The sequence below is a fragment of the Rhizopus delemar genome, genomic scaffold (assembly GCF_000149305.1).
Source record: "Rhizopus delemar RA 99-880 supercont3.11 genomic scaffold, whole genome shotgun sequence".
In the NCBI taxonomy this organism is placed as follows: Eukaryota; Fungi; Mucoromycota; class Mucoromycetes; order Mucorales; family Rhizopodaceae; genus Rhizopus; species Rhizopus delemar.
The window spans coordinates 700929-720471 of NW_027137837.1; the positions used below are offsets into that span (position 1 = coordinate 700929).

The 19543-nt window shown below is 38.5% G+C and overlaps 7 protein-coding genes across 7 annotated transcripts; 6 read left to right on the forward strand and 1 right to left on the reverse strand.

The window, feature by feature from the left end:
• Positions 1-726: 726 nt before the first annotated feature.
• Positions 727-3519, forward strand: RO3G_12949 (uncharacterized protein; the record flags this gene model as incomplete). Its single annotated transcript, XM_067667533.1, has 1 exon — positions 727-3519. The coding sequence occupies one exon, from the start codon at positions 727-729 to the stop codon at positions 3517-3519; it is 2793 nt and encodes a 930-aa protein (XP_067523634.1).
• Positions 3520-5720: 2201 nt separating this feature from the next.
• On the reverse strand, positions 5721-6469 carry RO3G_12950 (uncharacterized protein; the record flags this gene model as incomplete). Its single annotated transcript, XM_067667534.1, has 2 exons — positions 5721-5727; positions 5883-6469. 2 exons carry the CDS (start codon positions 6467-6469, stop codon positions 5721-5723), a joined length of 594 nt encoding a protein of 197 aa, XP_067523635.1.
• A 2560-nt stretch (positions 6470-9029) lies between these two features.
• RO3G_12951 (uncharacterized protein) lies at positions 9030-12248 on the forward strand (the record flags this gene model as incomplete). The annotated part of the gene is made up of 2 exons (XM_067667535.1): positions 9030-10668; positions 10828-12248. 2 exons carry the CDS (start codon positions 9030-9032, stop codon positions 12246-12248), a joined length of 3060 nt encoding a protein of 1019 aa, XP_067523636.1.
• A 323-nt stretch (positions 12249-12571) lies between these two features.
• Positions 12572-14094, forward strand: RO3G_12952 (uncharacterized protein; the record flags this gene model as incomplete). The annotated part of the gene is made up of 2 exons (XM_067667536.1): positions 12572-12595; positions 12778-14094. 2 exons carry the CDS (start codon positions 12572-12574, stop codon positions 14092-14094), a joined length of 1341 nt encoding a protein of 446 aa, XP_067523637.1.
• An 828-nt stretch (positions 14095-14922) lies between these two features.
• Positions 14923-16148, forward strand: RO3G_12953 (uncharacterized protein; the record flags this gene model as incomplete). The annotated part of the gene is made up of 2 exons (XM_067667537.1): positions 14923-15267; positions 15636-16148. 2 exons carry the CDS (start codon positions 14923-14925, stop codon positions 16146-16148), a joined length of 858 nt encoding a protein of 285 aa, XP_067523638.1.
• Positions 16149-17430: 1282 nt separating this feature from the next.
• RO3G_12954 (uncharacterized protein) lies at positions 17431-18450 on the forward strand (the record flags this gene model as incomplete). Its single annotated transcript, XM_067667538.1, has 1 exon — positions 17431-18450. The coding sequence occupies one exon, from the start codon at positions 17431-17433 to the stop codon at positions 18448-18450; it is 1020 nt and encodes a 339-aa protein (XP_067523639.1).
• Positions 18451-18677: 227 nt separating this feature from the next.
• On the forward strand, positions 18678-18962 carry RO3G_12955 (uncharacterized protein; the record flags this gene model as incomplete). Its single annotated transcript, XM_067667539.1, has 1 exon — positions 18678-18962. The coding sequence occupies one exon, from the start codon at positions 18678-18680 to the stop codon at positions 18960-18962; it is 285 nt and encodes a 94-aa protein (XP_067523640.1).
• Positions 18963-19543: the final 581 nt, after the last annotated feature.

Consider the following 19543-nt stretch of genomic DNA (forward strand, 5'->3'; position numbering starts at 1 on the left):
TGCGCACACCATTTTTACTACCGTGTCTACCTTTGATCCTCATATGTCGTATTTACCCTATTAAATACTTATTATTCGTATGAGATTACTCAAATCTTATATAAAAAATAACAAGTACTGAATACATAATATTATATATTACATATTCTCTAAGACTCATTTACAATATTAACCATATACAATATTTATATTATTCAAGTTCAATACTAAAATTGACCTTGAACTCACTTCGGTCCCTGAATAATTTTATTTCCTATATAAAGGCGTAGTTTGATTAAATGGGTTCTCTCTCTCGTCTTGAAATCTAATAAAGAGGTTACATAGAGACTCATTCACTAGTTTTCAAGTACTATCTCCTTTTAATTCTCAAATTTTTATCTGCAAATATCTCATCATATGTCCCCACAAGACAAATGAGACAAGGTCAAAACATCCGTTGCTCAAGCTGCTAAATCATTCTCTCGTCGGTCAGCATTCACTTTAACTAAAGCTGAATCGCTTTTGCATCGCAAACGATCCGGGATTGTGAATCGTCTTGCTGCCAATGCAAGTCTTCTACCAAGTCTTACGCCTCAGTTGTCAATTGTTGAAAGCCAACTGGCATCCATACAGCAGTATCACACAGAAACATTGGCATTACGGGCAGGTATTCGTTGGAGAGAACAAGGAGAACTTTCAGCTGGATACTTGAAACGCACTGCTGCTCAACGTCAGACCCATCAGATCATGAAGCAATTGCTCCATCCTGTCACGTCCACACTCTGTTCCACAACTGAGGAAATGATTCATGCTTCTGTTTCCTTCTACGGTAATCTTTACAGTCCTGACCCTATTGATGACAATGCAGTCGAGGATCTTCTGTCGACTCTCCCCTCCTCTCTTTGCCTATCTGATTCAGATCAACGATTTTTAGCCAACAGTTTCACCTATGATGCTCTGCTGGACGGTGTCTCTCGTTGCCCGAAGCGTAGCAGTCCTGGTCTTGATGGCTTACCGTACGAAATTCTTCGTCTCATTTTCATTCATCCGTCCTGCCGAGATCTTCTGCTTCAAGTTTACAATGATGCTCTTTCCAAAGGGATTTTCCCAGCTTCATGGTTTGGTACTTCTGTATCTCTACTTCCCAAAAAGGGGGACCTCAAAGATCTCAAGAACTGGCGGCCTATCTCACTGATTAACACGGATGCTAAGGTCTTCACTAGACTTCTTAATGCCCGTATAGTGAAATGCGCTTCAAAACTGATTAATCCTTATCAAACAGGATTCTTAGGAGGGAGGTTCATTGCTGACAATGGACTATTGGTGAAACTCATAATGGAACATGCCCGCCTCACGTCGTCTACTGCCATCGGACTATTGCTGGATCAGGAGAAGGCATATGACCGGGTCCACCCCGCCTATTTATGTCAAGTCCTCCACCGCTTTGGTTTTCCTTCTTCTATCGTCAACAGTCTTTCAACGCTGTTTTTCAACACTAACCTCCACCTCAATATCAATGGCTTTCTTTCTCCACCGGTTCCTCAGCGTAGAGGCCTCAGACAAGGTGACCCCATCTCGCCGGTTCTGTTCAACCTTGCATTCGAGCCGCTCCTGCGACGTATTTTATCAAGCCCTCATGTCTCTGGATTCCAGCTTCCACGGTCTGTCTGCTCTCCCCCTGACTTGGAGTCTCGCTCCAAAGTGAAATTACTTGCTTACGCGGATGACGTTGTCTGTTTCCTAAATGATCCCCACGAGCTCAATATTTTACATGAGCATCTCAATATATATGCTAAGGCTTCCAACGCAAAGGTAAACTTTAATAAAACAGAAGCAGTCTCCCTCTCAGGTTCTCGCTTATGCTATCAGCGTATCTGGCGGACACCTCTCTTGCAGCAACAGATCCACTCCTGGCATGACAGCTCATCTCGTGATCCGGTCATATATTTGGGCTTCCCTCTCCATTCTTCCATTGCCCAACGTGACACCTATCTTACTTCGCTACTGTCTAAAACTACGACTGGTATGCAACTGCACTCTCATCGGTCTTTGTCTGTTCGGGGTCGTGTTACTATTTTAAACTCTTTGATCCTCTCCAAATTGTGGCATGTGCTCCGCATTCTTTCCGTTCCAAATTTATTCTTCAAAAAGCTGAAATCTCAAATATCAGGGTTTGTTTCTGCCAAAAGATCACCACGGGTTAGCTTTGAGACCATGTGCTTTCCTCGCAACAAAGGTGGATTGGGGGTTCTCAATCCTCACATCCAGCAAAGTGCTCTACAGTTGAGATGGTTATTGCCTCTTCTTCATGATCGTCCTTGCTCTCCTACCTCCGACTTTTGGCACCATCGTTCGTTACAATCGTCCGTTGTATTGCCTCTGCTCGTCGATCATCTCTTGAGGCATTTCTTACCTGTTGGGTCCCAAGTGCCTATACATTTGGATTATCGCCAGGCGTTTGTTTTTCCTTCCTTACGACCTAAGGCTTTGACCCAATCCTCTGATGGTGTCTTCTCTTTATTTTTCACGGCTGTGGATAATCTTCCGCATCTCTTTGACCAGGTCGTTATCAATCCGCAAACAGCTCTATGTCTTAAGCTGGGTGATGTTTCTGTTTTCTCGTCCTCTTGTCCATTACCGAAATCGATGGCTCAGTTGCCTTGTTCCTTGGCTTACAAATTCGATTCTACCAAGGGAAGATTACAACCAAAACTCCCCGCCGAAATCGCCATTCACCCCTACCTAACTAAATGGTTTCTAAAGTGGGTTCGACTTGATCAACTGAAGCTTCAGCCATTCTTTATTCGAGCTTTCCTGCGTCCTGCCTCATCGTTTACTTCAGTGACCCACTCTCTAGTCGACATGTCCCCTTTTCTGGTTACAGTGTCCTTAGTTGATCATCCTGGGGTCCGCCTCCGTCTCACCTCTCGACGTTATCGTCGTTTATGTTGTCCATCAGAATCTTCTTCAAGCCTTTATCCGAATCTTACCTCCTCCAAATGGCTCGCCTTATGGCGCTTCCCTCTTAGACCTCAAAGCCGTGACATCTGGTACAGGCTACTTCACAACAAACTGCCTTGTCGATCGAACCTTTATTGGACATCAAAAATTTGTCATATTTGTACTGCACCAGAAGAAACACCCTCTCATTTCCTCCTCGAATGTCCTCGTAAACTTGCCGTTTGGTCGTCTCTCTGGGTCTCGCAGTTTGAACAGCCTTTCTCGACCTACTCGTTACGATGCGCCCTTTTTCTCTTGCAGTTTCCTACTTGCCGCCCCACTGCTATTCAAGAGCCTTCAATCTTCTTTGGTAGTATCTTGTTAGCTGTCTGGCACAACCACTGGTCCTCGATCTTCGATCAACGTCCTTTTACTACTTCTGCCACAATAAGTTCTACTAATCAACTTTTGTCTGCCTCCTTGCAAGAACTACTCATTTGCGATGGAATCTCTCCTGTACCTCTTCCGCATTTAATACTGCCATGTTCTTCATCTCGACGTCGATCTCACACTTATACGGGTGACCTCTCTTTCAACTAAATCATTTCATAAAACAAAAACACAAAAACAATTTAAAATCCTTAAAATCTACAAAAACATATCACATGCCATTTTAAATCGGTTACTTAATAAACTCAGAGACTTGTCTCCTTATAAAAAAAAATTTTATCTATCCGAAAGTATTCATTTGTATTTTTCTGGATTTGGATTACTTAAAGAAAGAGTCAAATGCTGCTGAAGTTTGCTACCTTGTGTTAAAGCACCTTCTGGTACCAAAAATTAAAGTCTACACCGTTACAATAATGTAATTTCTTGGCTCTTACCTGGTTGATAATAAACTTGAGAAATAGAGGTCTAGCATAGAATTTCAAGGGTAATCTGCTTTTATTAGTAAGCACCAGGTCTTGTTAAATGGATCAGATTTGAAATATAATAAGATAGCTTGATAAAATTATTTAACTGGTTTACAATGAGGATGCTTGTTGCTTCAAGGGACTTGTCTTATAATTTAAAAGTAATACTAAATGAGTTACTGAGATATTAGGCTTACTAATAAAATGTGTTTAAGAATATACTGAAAACAAGCGTGTGTGTGTGTTTTTTGTATATGAAGATTTTATTCAGATACCGTATTTTAGCTGGTCATCATAAGAAACATTTTTAATAATAAGGCTTAAACCTACGAAGAAACAAACAGAAAGCGACCATGGAAATTGAAACTAGTGCTGCCAGACAAGAGATCAATCCAGCAGAAAGAACTTGATCACTTCGTTAGGAGACTATGTTCCTGAAAATAAGTGATGAAAAAGAAAGTATACACCATTTTCAGAAAGCGAAGTCGCATTTTTACAAACTTTATAATACAACATACACAAAAAAAGCAACAAATTAACGGGACATTTGTTTCCAAAAATAGTATAAGCCGTTCATTTTATAGACAAGAAAAATAAAATTTGATTTTGAAATATGATTTAAAAAATGAAAGCGTTCAAAAATAAAGTATTCATAAATCATAATCATAATTGATATTGTGAAATTGGCGTTTGTAAGGTTTTTATAACGTTAAATAGGTTTGATTTAATATGATCTTGATGCAAGATCAAGGATTTGTGAAGAGTTTGAGTCCAATAAGGATTAATAACTTGAACATGAGTTGCTTGTGTTTAGTGATCACCAGATTTTATTGAATAGATCAAACTATTTTGAGTAAAGTAAAAATAAAAAGATAAAACAAAAGAAGAAGGATTACAATGAAGTGTATATTCTTCAAGGGACTTCTTGTTCTTGTGAAAATATAAAAAAAAATTTACTTCAAGGGAGGTTTCTTTATGTAAATAAAGGCAACAAGATAAGAGTATTTGAGTAAAGTGAAGTATAGATTGCTGTTAAAATGTCGAGGTTATTTATATGTTTCTGGTTTTTAGTGTAATTTGTTAGTATCTGGGATTTAGACTGTATTAAATTGATGTAGATTTGTTTAGTTTGAGGTTTGAAACCTTGAATGACTTGAGTTTAGTTAACTTGATTGGAAGTTTAATGGTTCTTTTGATAGAGCAATTTGGCTTTAAGTAGTGACCACAGGTTCTTTATAGATCAATAATGTTAAGAGTAAGATTGTTTGATATAAGATAAAAATAAAAGGGATCTTTCTTGATTCGTGATAACTCGGGAATCAGATCAGAAAGAATATGTAGAAATAAAAAGAAAAGATTGCTTTTTAAGCACAAGAAGATTTGATTTATTGAATCTCTTGTCGTATTTTCCTTATTAAATACTCAAATGTCGTGTGAGATTACTCAAGATCTCCATGTCATATAATTTAAAACTACCTCTATATAACACGTAGTGTTATATAGCCATCAGTACTCATAAACAACTTTAGTAATTTACATTGCGCAACTTCGGTTCTTCAATTATTAATTTTATAAAATCAGACGTAGTTTGTATTTAATGAGCTCTCTCTCCTGTCTTCACTCAATAAAGAGGTTCAAGAGTCTCATCGATTATCAGTTTCCTGTTTACACTTTATTTTTACTTTTAATCGACTACAAACTACTCACCCAATATTACATCTCTGTTATTCTGTTTAAAATATTCATCTTATTTACAGTAGGTCAAAAAACTGCTGCAAGGAATCCATTTTTCTTGGTTTTTGTAGCGCACATCCTGTTACAATGGCACAAACTGCCTCTGTTCCCACATAGTAAATCTTCTACATGTCTTGAGAAATCCGAAAGAGTTTAAGCCCTATTGGATAAGTATTGAAGGAAGTATGAGATGCGCAATTTGAAAATTTGGAAAAACGAAAATTTGAACGGAATGAATTTATTTATTAATATTTAGTTGACCCTCCTTTTTTATTAATAACCTCTTGAATTCTTGCCGGCATGCTATCGATATACCTTTGGCAAAGATCTTTGTCAAAGCCATTCCATACTTTTTCTACTCGTTCCCAAAGCTCATCCGTATTCTTTGCTCTACGTTCGTAACAGCTGAGCTTCAACTTCAATTGATGCCATACGTGTTCTATTGGATTTAAGTCCGGACTCTGAGCTGGCCAATCGCTAATATACCGCACTTGATGATTATCTAACCAGTCTATTGTAGATTTTGCCTTGTGCTTTGGATCATTATCATGCTGAAAGTAAACGTTGGACCAGTTGAAATTGTAGTATTGCATAGTATCACGAAGCGTAGTGTCCAATATATGCTGATAAACATTCGCGTTCATGTTCCCATCGTAAATTTGACAAGCATATCCTGGTCCTTCAGAAGTTATACAGCCCCACATCATCAATTTGCCTGCTCCATGCTTGACTGTAAGTTCTAGATGATGCGGTTGAAGAGGATCATTTGGTCTTTTCCAATAATACTTACAGCCATCAGAGCCCCATACGTTGATCTTGGTTTCATCAGAAAAGACGACTTTTCGCCATTCTTCTACTGTCCAATCCTGATGCTTCTTGGCCCATTCTAATCGATGCTGCATATGAGCTTTTGTCAAAAACGGCTTCTTTTTTTTTATTGAAGAATGGAACTCCATTGATTTCAGTACGTTAATTGCTGACTGGTATGAGATATCGTAGCCAAGTTGAACCAGCTCCCGGTGTACCTCTTTGGCAGTCTTTAAAACCCCTTCAATGACTTTTCTTTTTATTAACCGCTTCGTCACTTTGGAGACTACTGTAGGTCTACCACCTATGCTTTTTGTCCTATTTGGAAACAACCGTCTAGAGTATCTACTGACAGTTGATTCATGTACTCCAATTTCTTTAGCAATATCGTACGTTGATGTGGATCCAGTTAATGCTTGCTTGAGATCGTCTACTTTTCCTTCTGGCAGTCGTTTAGGCATGCGATTGGTAATAAGGTAAAAAAGAGAAATAATTTAAGTAAGGAAATATAAAATTTAAAATAAAGGAATTGTAAGCGCTTTTATATACTGGCAACATTCTAATCATGTCAAGAATGTGAAAAATTATGATAGCAACCGGTTGGGTCGTATTAAAATTCGTCATTTCAAACATATCTGAACAAGTAAAAAATGTCGGATGTTCATAATACTACCTTTAGTGATCTCAAATTCCACCAATAACCATTGCCCATATCCGATAATCGACGAATAAATGCACTTTCCATTGAGGTACAAACAGTCAAAATTTGGGATAGTTTGGTGCAGTACCCATGGAAAACCAGCTGTAAAACCGGAATTTTGCAATTCCTTGCAGCAGTTTTTTGACCTACTGTATATAAAAATTGGCGCGGCTTATTGCTTATGTTGCTTGCTATCTATGTCGACCGACACCAATGTCGCTGGACATCAAAAAATTGTTCTTGTGATCAGCATTGTTCTCTTGATCCAAAAATTCATCATTTGTGCTGTAATTTTTCTTCCTTTAATCGCTTGTAAGAGTTTTCGGTTTTGAAATAGAATAAAGTTAATAAAAAGAATAAAAAAAAATAAGGCTTGAATTAAAGTATTGATATTGGATTCGCTTGTTGTGAATGACCACCAGATCTTGTTAAATAGATCAGACTTGTTTGTAGTAATTTAATAAGAAATTTGAAAGCGTTTACAATGAAGATAATTTGCTTCAAGGGACTAGTCTTGCTTGTGTTTTAAGAGTGTTATACCAAAAGATTTAGAGATAAAGATACTTGATTTATTGGTTATTTATATAAAAAATATAACAAAGAGAAGTTAAGTTAAGAGAAGTGAAGTAAAATAGAAATAAAATCTTGTCTATTTTATAGACAAAGGAAAATAAGATTTGATTTTTGAAGTAAGGTTCGACTTTCGAAATAAGGTCCAAATGATTTATCCAAGAGAATAAAAGGAACAAGAGAGGACGAGACTCGATAAAGAGATTGTTTTATTTAATAGAAAAATTGCGCTCTATTTATACTTTTCATACGCGGATAATATTTCATGTCATGGATTAATAATTGATGAGTATGATACAGCTGATGACAAATAAATAAGGGTTATGAAGTGTTTTAAGTATAAAATATGAACAAAGAAGAATTAACGAGACCGAACAATAGTTCTAAAGTCGAATACTTTTATTAAAGAAAGATTCCAAAGCTATTTATATTAATTGAGCAAGACCTGAGATTAAATGACAAGAGATAGTTACGACCGATATGATTTGACATGTATAAGGAAAACTTTATAAACTGATGTAAATAATCAACTGTTGAGATGAAAGTGAAACTTGGCTGTTCAGGGCAGTTGGCAATTATCAGGATCTATTCTTATTCAAACTCATTTGTAAAGATTTAGCTTAGAATGATAAGACTGTTATCTTATTGACATGTCAAAACATGACAGGTTACGTGTTCTTCTGTCATGAGATATTTGCAGGTAATAAATTTGAGAGTTAAAAGGGAAATAATACTTGAAAACTAGTGACTGAGTCTCTATATAACCTCTTTATTAGATTTCAAGACTGGAGAGAGAACCCATTTATTTTTTTGTAGAAGTTTTATTTTTATTGATAATAGTATAATACAGTCAGGCTTGTTGTATCCACACAACTAATAAAGTGAACATTCATGGATAAACTTGGATACTACAGAATTATAGTCTAACCAGATCTCTATTAATAAACGTGAGAATTCTGCAATAGCCAATCTTGCCCTGTTGTCCTACCAGCGTTCTAAAAGACTATATCGGAACCTGATTACAACAACGGCAGTTCAATCCTATTCTATAATTATCGTTAGATCAATAGTTTAATTACTTCATTGTCCCTTGATTCGTCAAGTAGACAGCGGCTATTGATTATCCACTATCCTTCCTTATATTCCATATCATTCTTTTAACCGATCAATTGAAATAGCGGTAAAGACCCAGACATTCAAAAAGTATAAATACTCTCAATATTTTTTATTAATAAAGTCATATATAATCTTTAGTTTCACAACTATCGTCTTTTTGTAGTTTTTGTCTTCTATTTCATATTTGGCAAAACATTTTTTTTTGTGAATTCTTTATTGACTTTATTTTTAAAAACAACCCTCTTTTTATTACTACCTACCTTACCACTATGTCAAACTCAAATGACTTTAACTCTGCTGCTGCTGGTTCTTCCAGTAGTAATGATAAAACTTATCCTGATAACGCCCGTCGTATGTCAGATGTATCTACCTTATCTTCAGAGGCACAGTCCTCTGGAATGACCACGTCCGCAGTTTCTTCTGGTTCTTTTGAGCCTAGAATCGCAGCTCCATCCATCCACTCTTCTATTGAGGAGTTGGATTCCACCATCATCGGTGCCACCCAAGTTATCCTTAACTTGTCTGTTCGTCTTCTTTCCACGACCCCTGAGTCAGAGGAAGATAGCATGGTGCGCGCCAAGTACGAAGCCTGCTCCAAGGACCTAGAGAGACTAGTTCATACTAGAGATCTCCTCCAACGAGCTATGACCCATGCTGTTCCTACCGCTTGGACTGGTGCACCTCAGGTTGCCCCTGCAGCCTTGAATGTTGTACCTCCAAACCTACCCCTCATGCAGTGGAAGGGTGCGGTCTTTGACCCATCTGCCCCTGTCTCTGTGGATGTTAAGCACTGCTTAAAAAAGTTTCAGGACGTGATGTTCGCACATGGTCTTGATCTTGATCAACACTGGCTTCGTCTTCTCCCTCCCTGCTTGTCGTCTAGTCAACGTACTTGGCTTGATGAATATCAAGAAAAGGAGGATGTCCATACGTGGAGTCAGTTCAAAAAGGCTTTTACTGGCCATTATGGTGTTGGTTCGGCTGAAGAAAAGGCCACGTCTACAACGGAGTTGTTACGCATCTCCATGACTGCTGCTGAGACTGTTGACCAATACGTTGAACGTTTCAACAACCTCCGTCGCTTGGCACAGATCCAAGATCGCTGTGTCTTGACTCGTTGCTTTCTGATCGGTCTTCAGGCCGACATTTACAAGAAGGTGATCGTGTCCTTAGCCAATTGTACGGATGCGCAAAAAGAATCGGTCGACTACGTTGTCAAGTTGGCCAAGACTTTGTACCATTCATTGTACAAAGTACGTAGAGTTGCTAACGCTTCTCACACTTCTGCTGGCCCCTCCATGGTCAATGACTCCTCTTCTTCTGGTCGGAAGAAATCCTCTGCTTTTGTCTCTGGTTCTGCTGTTCGTGCTGCACCTTATCCAAAGGCTTCTAGGAAGTATTGCAGCTTCCATAAGACCACCACCCATAGCAACGATGAATGTCGTGCTATGAAGAAATCTTCCTCTCTTTCTCCTTCTTCGGGTTCTACCCAAGTTGATGTCTCCTCTGGTTCTGCTGCCTCTCAGTGGAATCCAAGAAACCAACCTTCCGGTTTGGGACGTCCGTGCCGCTCTTGTGGTGCTGACAACTGGCGTCCTGGTCATCGATGCAAAGGAAAGGGTCGCTCAACTGGCTCTTCGGCTGACGACTCTGATCTTGCTGGGCCTTCTCATTTGTTTCGCGGAATGAGTCGATCCCCTGCTTCTTCCTTGTCTTCCGTTGCCTCTTCTGGTAACGATGTTTCTGCCTCTGTTGGTTCTTCTGCCACTCCTACTACAAGTAGTAGTGATGCTTCTTCCGGTCGTAAGACTGATGCTGCTGGTCCCGTTGTCTCTGTTCCCGATTCGTCAGACGATATGGACATTGATGTTGCAGAAGCCCTTACTGTGGCTGAAGCTGCTCAGGCCTGTAAGTACATTACACATCACATCTTTTCTAAAGCGCCTTCAAACACTAATACGCTTTATGTTCCTATTATTGTAGAGCACATCAAAACATGGGCCATGATTGATACCGGTTCAACTTTTTCGTGTGTGTCTCCTTCGTTCTGTTCGTCGCTTGGTTTAGTTCCAACACCTAATCCAGGATCGATCAAGTTAGGACATAATAGTTCAAGTATTGTAAGCCGGTTAGGCATAATAAATCTTACTGTTTATTATAACCAAATCCGTTTGCCATATGAATTTGAAGTGTTTGATTTTAGCAGTGATGTCCCCATTTGTTTAGGACTTGACATTTTGCCTAAACTAAGAATAGGTTTAACAGGATTAGCCACTTCTTGGTTAAATCCTAATATTCCTAAAATACCTGATCCAGTTAACCCTGATGACTATAAGCCAAATGAAACTCCTGTTGGCACTAAACAGGAAAGACAGCAATTGATGAGCACTATTCAACCTTTGTTAGATGCTAATACGAGTATCCCCATGTCTTCTCATTGTAATTTACCTGGTGCTATCATTACTCTTGATACTGAACCCAATGCCTTTGCTTATCGAAGACAACCCGATATTGCTATTGCTAACAGAAAAATCATGGAAGACCAAATTCAAACTTGGTTGGATGATTGTGTCATTGAACCTGCTCCTTCCAATACTCGCTTCAACAACCCTATTTTTCTTGTTGGAAAAAAGGATGTTAACGGATTATACACTAAGAAAAGAGCAGTTATTGATCCACGTATGCTTAACCAACTCGTGAAGAATGTTGATAGAATGCCTTTACCTCTAATCAGTGATCTTCATCAACGTATGGGTTCTGCTACTATATTTACTACTTTCGACATACGAGCATGCTTTCATCGTTTTCTTATCCAAGAATCTGATAGACCTAAAACCGCATTTACTCATCCATTCACTGGTATGCAGTATCAATTTCGTCATTGTCCTTTTGGCTTGACAAGTACCGGTAACATTGTACAGCGTGTTCTTACAAATTTGTTCGCAGATCTTCCCTACACTGCACTCTATATTGAAGATCTATGTGTCTTCAGCTCTGGTGACATGAATCAACATATTGAGTATGTCCGTGAAGTGTTGAAACGTCTTACTGCTGCAAACTTAATTATTAATGTTGAAAAGACACATTTTGCACAAAGTTGTGTAAACATTCTTGGATGGACTATTGGTAACAATGGTTCTCTAATCCCTGATCAACGTAAACTGACAAATATACATTCTTGGCCCACACCTAAAACTGGTAGACAAGTCATGAGTTTTCTTGGATTTGCAAACTATTTCCGTAATAGTTTACCTATGTTTTCTCGCTTGACTGCTCCACTTGACCGGTTACGATCTCTTAATTCTTTAAAAGGAATTTGGAATGAAACCCATGAATGCAGTTTTCGTAACATTAAGGATGCCTTGGTGAATGCCCCAGTTATTCACATTCCTAACCTTAAGTACCCATTCTACGTCGCAACAGATGCTAGTGCTTATGGTATCGGCGGTGTCGTTTATCAAAGTCATCGACCAAGTCATTCAATATAACGCCTTTGCTGCAAGATCTCTTTCTCCTACCGAACGTCGTTATCATACAAACAAACGAGAGTTGTTAGCGATTGTATTCATGTTTGAGAGATACAATAAATGGTTATATAACCGTCATTTTACCTTGACAACTGATCACAAAGCCTTGATTTACATCAAGAAGCAAGTTGTTCCAAATGCTGCCATGCTTGTTTGGTTTGAAACAATTTTCGAATATTCCTTTCATATTGTTCATTGTCCTGGCATTAAGAATATTATCCCAGACGCACTTAGTCGTTTATTCCCAGATGACAATAAACTGGAGGGGGGTAACAATGTCAACAATGTTGCCATCTACAGTATCCGTGGTAAAGAAAAAGAAAAAAGAAAACCAACTTTTAAAGAAAAATCTAAAAGTTATGAAACACAAACATATGCAGTCACTTCTGCAACATCATCATCATCATCAAAACCCTTATTGCATCGCGCTTTGCAATATGAAGATTATATCACACCTCCTCCTGAGGAAAGAAAAGATATAATATTAAAGGCTCACTTATTAGGCCATTATGGAATTAAAGCCATAGAACAAACCATTCATGGTGATAAACTCCATTGGACTAATTTACGTCAAGATATTCAGGATGTCATATCCAAGTGTCACGAATGTAAAATGTTTAATATTGCCAAAACAGGTTATCATCCCCCTAGAAGTATCCTACCTGACGGACCTCTAGATCATTGGGTTATGGACCTCGGCACTTTTAATATAACATCTACGAGCGGAAATAATTTCCTTCTTGTCATGGTTGATTTATTTTCTCGCTTTACTATCTTGAAAGCCATTCCTGATAAACAAGCTCTTACTATTGCCAAACAGCTTGTTGATATCTTCTGTACTTTCGGCTGGCCTAAGGTCATTGCTAGTGATAACGGAAAAGAGTTTACTGCTACCATCGTCACTGAACTTATTAATAACAGTGGTATCGATAAGAGAGTGTCTAACCCTTTTAATCCCCTTGGTAACTCAGTCAATGAAGCATTTGTAGGAATTGCTAAAAAGACTATTGTTAAACAGTTACAAGGAAGAAAAGAAGATTGGGATCTATATGTACCTGCAACCCAATATGCTATGAATCTGAAATATTCCAGACTTCATAAGAGTAGACCATATACAGTAATCTTCAATAAAGTACCAAATGATATGAAAGATTATTCTCATATTAAACCCACTCTTAGAAGTGAAGCTGTAGATTCTAAAGCAATAGAAAACAGACTTAAATATGCTACTGAAGTCGTTATCCCTGCTCTTGCTAAACGCATTAAGGAAACTCAGGATGTAGACAATGCATATTTTATGAAAACAAACAAAATCGTTCACACACCATTCCCACTCCATAGTGAAGTCATGATTAAAAATGTGAATAAGGAAAACAAAACTGATCCGTATTACGAAGGTCCTTTTTATATAAGTGGAATGACAACTAATGGCAGTTACATATTAGTTGACAAACAAAATAACCTCTTATCAAGAGATGTACCAACCTCACACTTAAAACTTATAGCATTACCCAGCAATAAAAGTGCAGAATCAATCGATGACCAACATTATGAGATTCAAGCAATTATACAACACAAAGGAACTCCAGGTAATTACCAGTACCTTGTTCATTGGAAAGGATACGATGATCCTATGGATTACACTTGGGAACCTACTTTTAGTTTTGATGATCGATCTTCAATTGAAACATATTGGGCTCGTCGTCAAGCAGGTAATAATACTGCTGTCTCAAAGAAAGCAAGATTACCCAAACGTACCGTTCCTACTCGTGATCATCACAGTAGAAGCAAGAGATCAAGACGTTAAATTGTCTAAGTAGTTGACCGTCTTTTTCCCTAAGACAATTTTTCCTAAAGAAGGTTTTTTTACTATCAGGTTTTTATGACAACTTACTACTACGATCTACCCTCAATTATACTATGTCTATTTATCTGCCCTATGATCATTATCGCACTTATTGTGTATGACAATTACTTTTTCCTGAATCTTCACTTATCCTTTTACCGTTTGCTTCAAACTAGAAGGGGGCAATGTTGTATCCACACAACTAATAAAGTGAACATTCATGGATAAACTTGGATACTACAGAATTATAGTCTAACCAGATCTCTATTAATAAACGTGAGAATTCTGCAATAGCCAATCTTGCCCTGTTGTCCTACCAGCGTTCTAAAAGACTATATCGGAACCTGATTACAACAACGGCAGTTCAATCCTATTCTATAATTATCGTTAGATCAATAGTTTAATTACTTCATTGTCCCTTGATTCGTCAAGTAGACAGCGGCTATTGATTATCCACTATCCTTCCTTATATTCCATATCATTCTTTTAACCGATCAATTGAAATAGCGGTAAAGACCCAGACATTCAAAAAGTATAAATACTCTCAATATTTTTTATTAATAAAGTCATATATAATCTTTAGTTTCACAACTATCGTCTTTTTGTAGTTTTTGTCTTCTATTTCATATTTGGCAAAACAAGGCTTATGGAAATTGGCGTTTTCTAAAAAAATAATTGGCCGAAAATCAAAAAAAAATTGATCGGATTTTAAAAAATAAATGTCACAAGGTTAAATTATTTTTGGACACACACTACGAACAATAATAAAACATTAAAAGAACATTAACTATGCCTCCAGGCTCTACTAAACCTGATAATAATAACGACAATAACATGCAAAATCTTAATAACATCCTAACACAGGATGAAATTGAGTACTTACTTTCTCATTTCGAGACCCATCGCAAATCTCTAAGATGTCCTAATTGCGAAAAAAAGGGTATTTTCCGCCGAAACGGCTCTAATAAATCTGAGCCTCCACAACCTATTTTCCGTTGTAATGGTTGCAGCAGCAGCTTCCGAGCCAAAACTATGTTGAACATTGTTAATTCCATACAGCTTACTCCTGCAAACGCACAAACATCGATGAATCCTGAATTTTCTGGATCCTTCCAAGGCGCTACGTCATCCCAAGTGACACAAATCGACAACAGCCAAGCCGATCCACAGTCTCTCCTTAAAAAGAATTAGCTTCCGCAAGAACTGAAATTGAACGACTTCCAGTCCAGACAGCACATCTCCAGGAACAACTAAATCAACAGAGCAACGTCTCGAACCCCACAAACCACTTGAACCCTTCCGAGTTTCCTCCTCTTCAGAACGCTGCAATAGCACTTTTGCAATCAACTCCATGGCACCAACCTGAAAAACTTCAGCAAATTAAAGATCAATTGACCGCTCAACGACAATAACGACGACTACAACGACAAGAAGCGGCTGCGCGTCTGTTACAGCCACCCTCTACCAATCAAGGATTTAAATATATCCACTTGCCTACAAAGGCTAGAGTACCCATTGGACAGATTCACTCTCGCTTGCGCAAATTGGATATTAATAATAGCCGTATCATTGACATACACTACCCTGATCGTAACATTGTCGCCCTTTTGATCCACAATGATTACGAAGACGAGCTCCGACAACAACTACAACGCTTCAAAGTAACCATCAAAGAAGACTTTAATCCTTGCGATCCTCAAGTGCTTCGTGATCCAAAATATGCTGACCGCACCCCTGCAGAGCGAGAAGATCTTGCTTTTATGCACCACTGTAACCGCATTGAAAGAGCTCTACAATACATTCGAACCCCAGTCAAATTTTCCGTTGCCCGATACTTTTATTTAAAAGGCTGGATCAGCAAACAACTTTTACAAGAAACTTTACCGACACGAACAATAAACAGACAGCAAGATATTGACATATTTTTTTCCGATGATGATCATATGAGCACCTTCAAAGAAACTAAGGACATGAACCAAGCCACGGCTCCTATGGATGATACAACCTCGATATGAGTCCAATCACTATTACTCTTTTCAATGCCACAGGCCTAGCAAAACAGGCCATATCGCCAATACTCCATCTTGCCCAATCTTCCTCGGTTCTTCTTATTACTGAAACTTGGCTTTTCCACCTAACAAATACCCTACAAACTGGAAACAATTTCACACATATGGTATCAAATTACAACCCCTAGCTACTAAGGGTCATCAAGGTATCAGTCTTCTTATCAACCCAACCTGCCCATATCATGTTCATCACCTACCGAACGACGACGACATGTCGATTTCCCAATACAAACTCTCCTTCATTATTGCAGACACTCTTGTACATTGTGTTTATCTTCCTCCCTCGCTCGACAATCACGTCGTCAGTCAGGTCCTAGATTCCTTACCACATACAGCGCCCGATTTCAAGCATACCATCCTATGTGGCGACTCTAATGCAAGAATGGGATCTTATACTGGAGATAACTCTACAAACCCCAGAGGAAATACGATATATAGATGGTTACAAGAACACAATTTCATCTTATGGAACCAATGCCTTGCATATGGAAAACCCACTTTTATAGCACACCAAGGTAGCAGCATTATAGATTTCTTCATGAGCGATACTGAACTATGTAAACCTTCTCTAACAATACGGGAAGATCTTTCTTTGGATTCTGCACACAAGATGATGTCTTTCTCATATCATCCCAACATATTACCAGAAATCCACAGTCAACAACCACGTACCACTTGGAAACTCACAAAGTTGCAGGATTCTAAAACAAGGAATCAATATATTCAAAGTTTTCAAAATGCAGCCAACAACATATCAATGTCGATCGAAAACAATAAACAACAGCCTCATAATCGACAGTCAGCAAGAGATTTTATTGAAAAACTAAATGATGACATTTGCCAAGCAGTATATACAGTGGCCGTCAAAATTGGTCGCATGTTTTCATATTTTGCCTATACAGACTACCTTCTACTTCATTTCTTGGCGTATTACAATAATATATACATCATTCGAAAGAGCAAACTCTGGACAATCATATGGTAACACAGAAATCACTGTAGACCCAATATACTGGTAATAATGGGCCCTCAAAGTCCGACGGTACATGCGACCAATTTTGACGGCGTTTATAAATAACATAATATAGTCACAAAAAAGTGGCTTAATAATAAATTTTTTGTATTTTTTTTCTCTCTTTCTTCTTTCATCGTATTATTATTTACATGTAAGTGTTTTTTTGCTAAATTGCAACACGCCATTAAGACATTATACCATTGCAGATCCGACATGCGTGCAATTTCAAATGACAAAGTAAACAACATCTACTCATTGCTGAGATCCAAGAAGTCAAACAGCAAAGTAGCGAAACAAGTTGGCGTTAGTCGTACCACTGTCCAGAAGTACCGCTCATCTCTTAAGATGAGTAGAAATGTTGATGAAGGTGGTCGCCCATCTCTAATTAGTCAACGCATGGTGAACTACATCTGGAGATTAGTCACCTTAGGAAGAAAAAATAATGCTGTAGAGATCCAAAAAGCTCTAAAAGAAGAATTTGGGATATCTTTAAGTGATAGTACAGTGCGCCGCGTTCTTAAAAAAGCTGGCTTTATAGCATTTGTCAAGCCTCAAAAACCTTTGCTACGTAGCCAAAACATCATGAAACGCCTTCAGTGGGCCAAATCGCACCAACATTGGACTGTGAACGACTGGAAACGAGTCATATTCTCAGATGAGACTAAAGTAAATCGTTTTGCATCCGATGGAAAGGCCTATGCATGGAAACTACCTCATGAGGAATTGAACTCGCGACATGTACAGCAAACCGTCAAGCATGGGGGTGGTAATATCATGGTCTGGAGCTGCCTTACATGGGAAGGTGTTGGATGGATAGTTGATGTTGGTCATCGTATGAATAGTGAAGGCTATCTTGAGGTCTTAAAAGATGATTTACTCAAGACAATGGAAAGTTATGGCTTGGATTCCTCCAAAGTAGTGTTTCAGCAGGACAATGATCCGAAGCATACATCGAAGGTAGTGAAAGAATGGATTGACCAGCAGCCATTTGAAGCATTGAAATGGCCTCCTCAATCACCAGACCTAAATCCCATAGAGCATATGTGGGCTCATTTAAAGAGAGAGCTATTTCATAGCTATGAGGCACCACCAACTAGTATGCATGAGCTATGGGAGCGTATAGGTCAGACCTGGTATGCCATTTCCAAAGAAGAATGCCAAAAATACATCGAAAGTATGCCGAAAAGGTGTGCTGCAGTCATTAAAGCAAAAGGTCGTTGGACTAAGTATTGATTTTTTTAAATAAAGTGTGTAAAAATGTTTATATATAAACGCCGTCAAAATTGGTCGCATGTACCGTCGGACTTTGATGGTCCATTATTACCAATACATCACCTATATGGCGCTGTTTGTACTACTATGTAACTCTCCAGAGTTTGCTCTTTCGAATGGTGTATATATCATTGTAATAAGCCAAGAAATGAAGTAGAAGGTAGTCTGTATAGGCAAAATATGAAAACATGCGACCAATTTTGACGGCCACTGTATGCCGAACTTCGCGAGCAGACCCAACCAGCGCCACATCATCCGCATACAACAGGCTGTTGATGGGTGTGGGCGACGGAGACGAGGAAGACAAAGCAGCAGCACCAACCAAAGGACCAAAGGGAAGACAATCGGGGACCAGAGCACCAGGACCAGGAGGACCAGAGCACCAGGACCAGGAGGACCAGAGGGAGACACCGAGAACACCGAGGTGGTTGTTGCAGAAGCAGCAGAACGAAGCAAAGCCGGCAATGTGTTGACATACAGTAGTGGACAAAACTGGTGCACAAAACTTTTTTTCAGCTTTTAACCACTATTACTTGCTCACGATAATTGCGATAGTCATGAAACTATATTAGAAGAAAGATATACTAGCCATTGTAATTTATGTGTATTCTTAGCATGACATTGTTAAAACTGAGCGAGGAACATGCTTTTTATTTATAAAATTTTATATTTTCTAAAAACCGCAAAAGTGTCTAAAATCTAAGACTTTGTATAATCATCTCACCTCTTGATATTATCGAATATTCTTCTTGGCATATGCTAGTAGTATACGTGTATATCACTTTCAGTAAAAGAGCCCAATCCTTTAACTGCTCTTTTCCAAAGATAATCTACCCTTTTTGGTCTAGTGCCGTATCGTCATAGCTTTGCCTTCAATTGCCACCGGACATGCTTAAGAAGGCTTAAGCCGGGATTAGTGGTAACTAACCCTTTAGCACAGAAGCGCTGCTATCAAATATTGAGCTTGTGGCTTGCCTTAACTTGTGCTTTGTGTCATTGTCATGCTGAAACGAGAGATTACGATATTTTAGACCACTACACCCTTGGCTTTTGT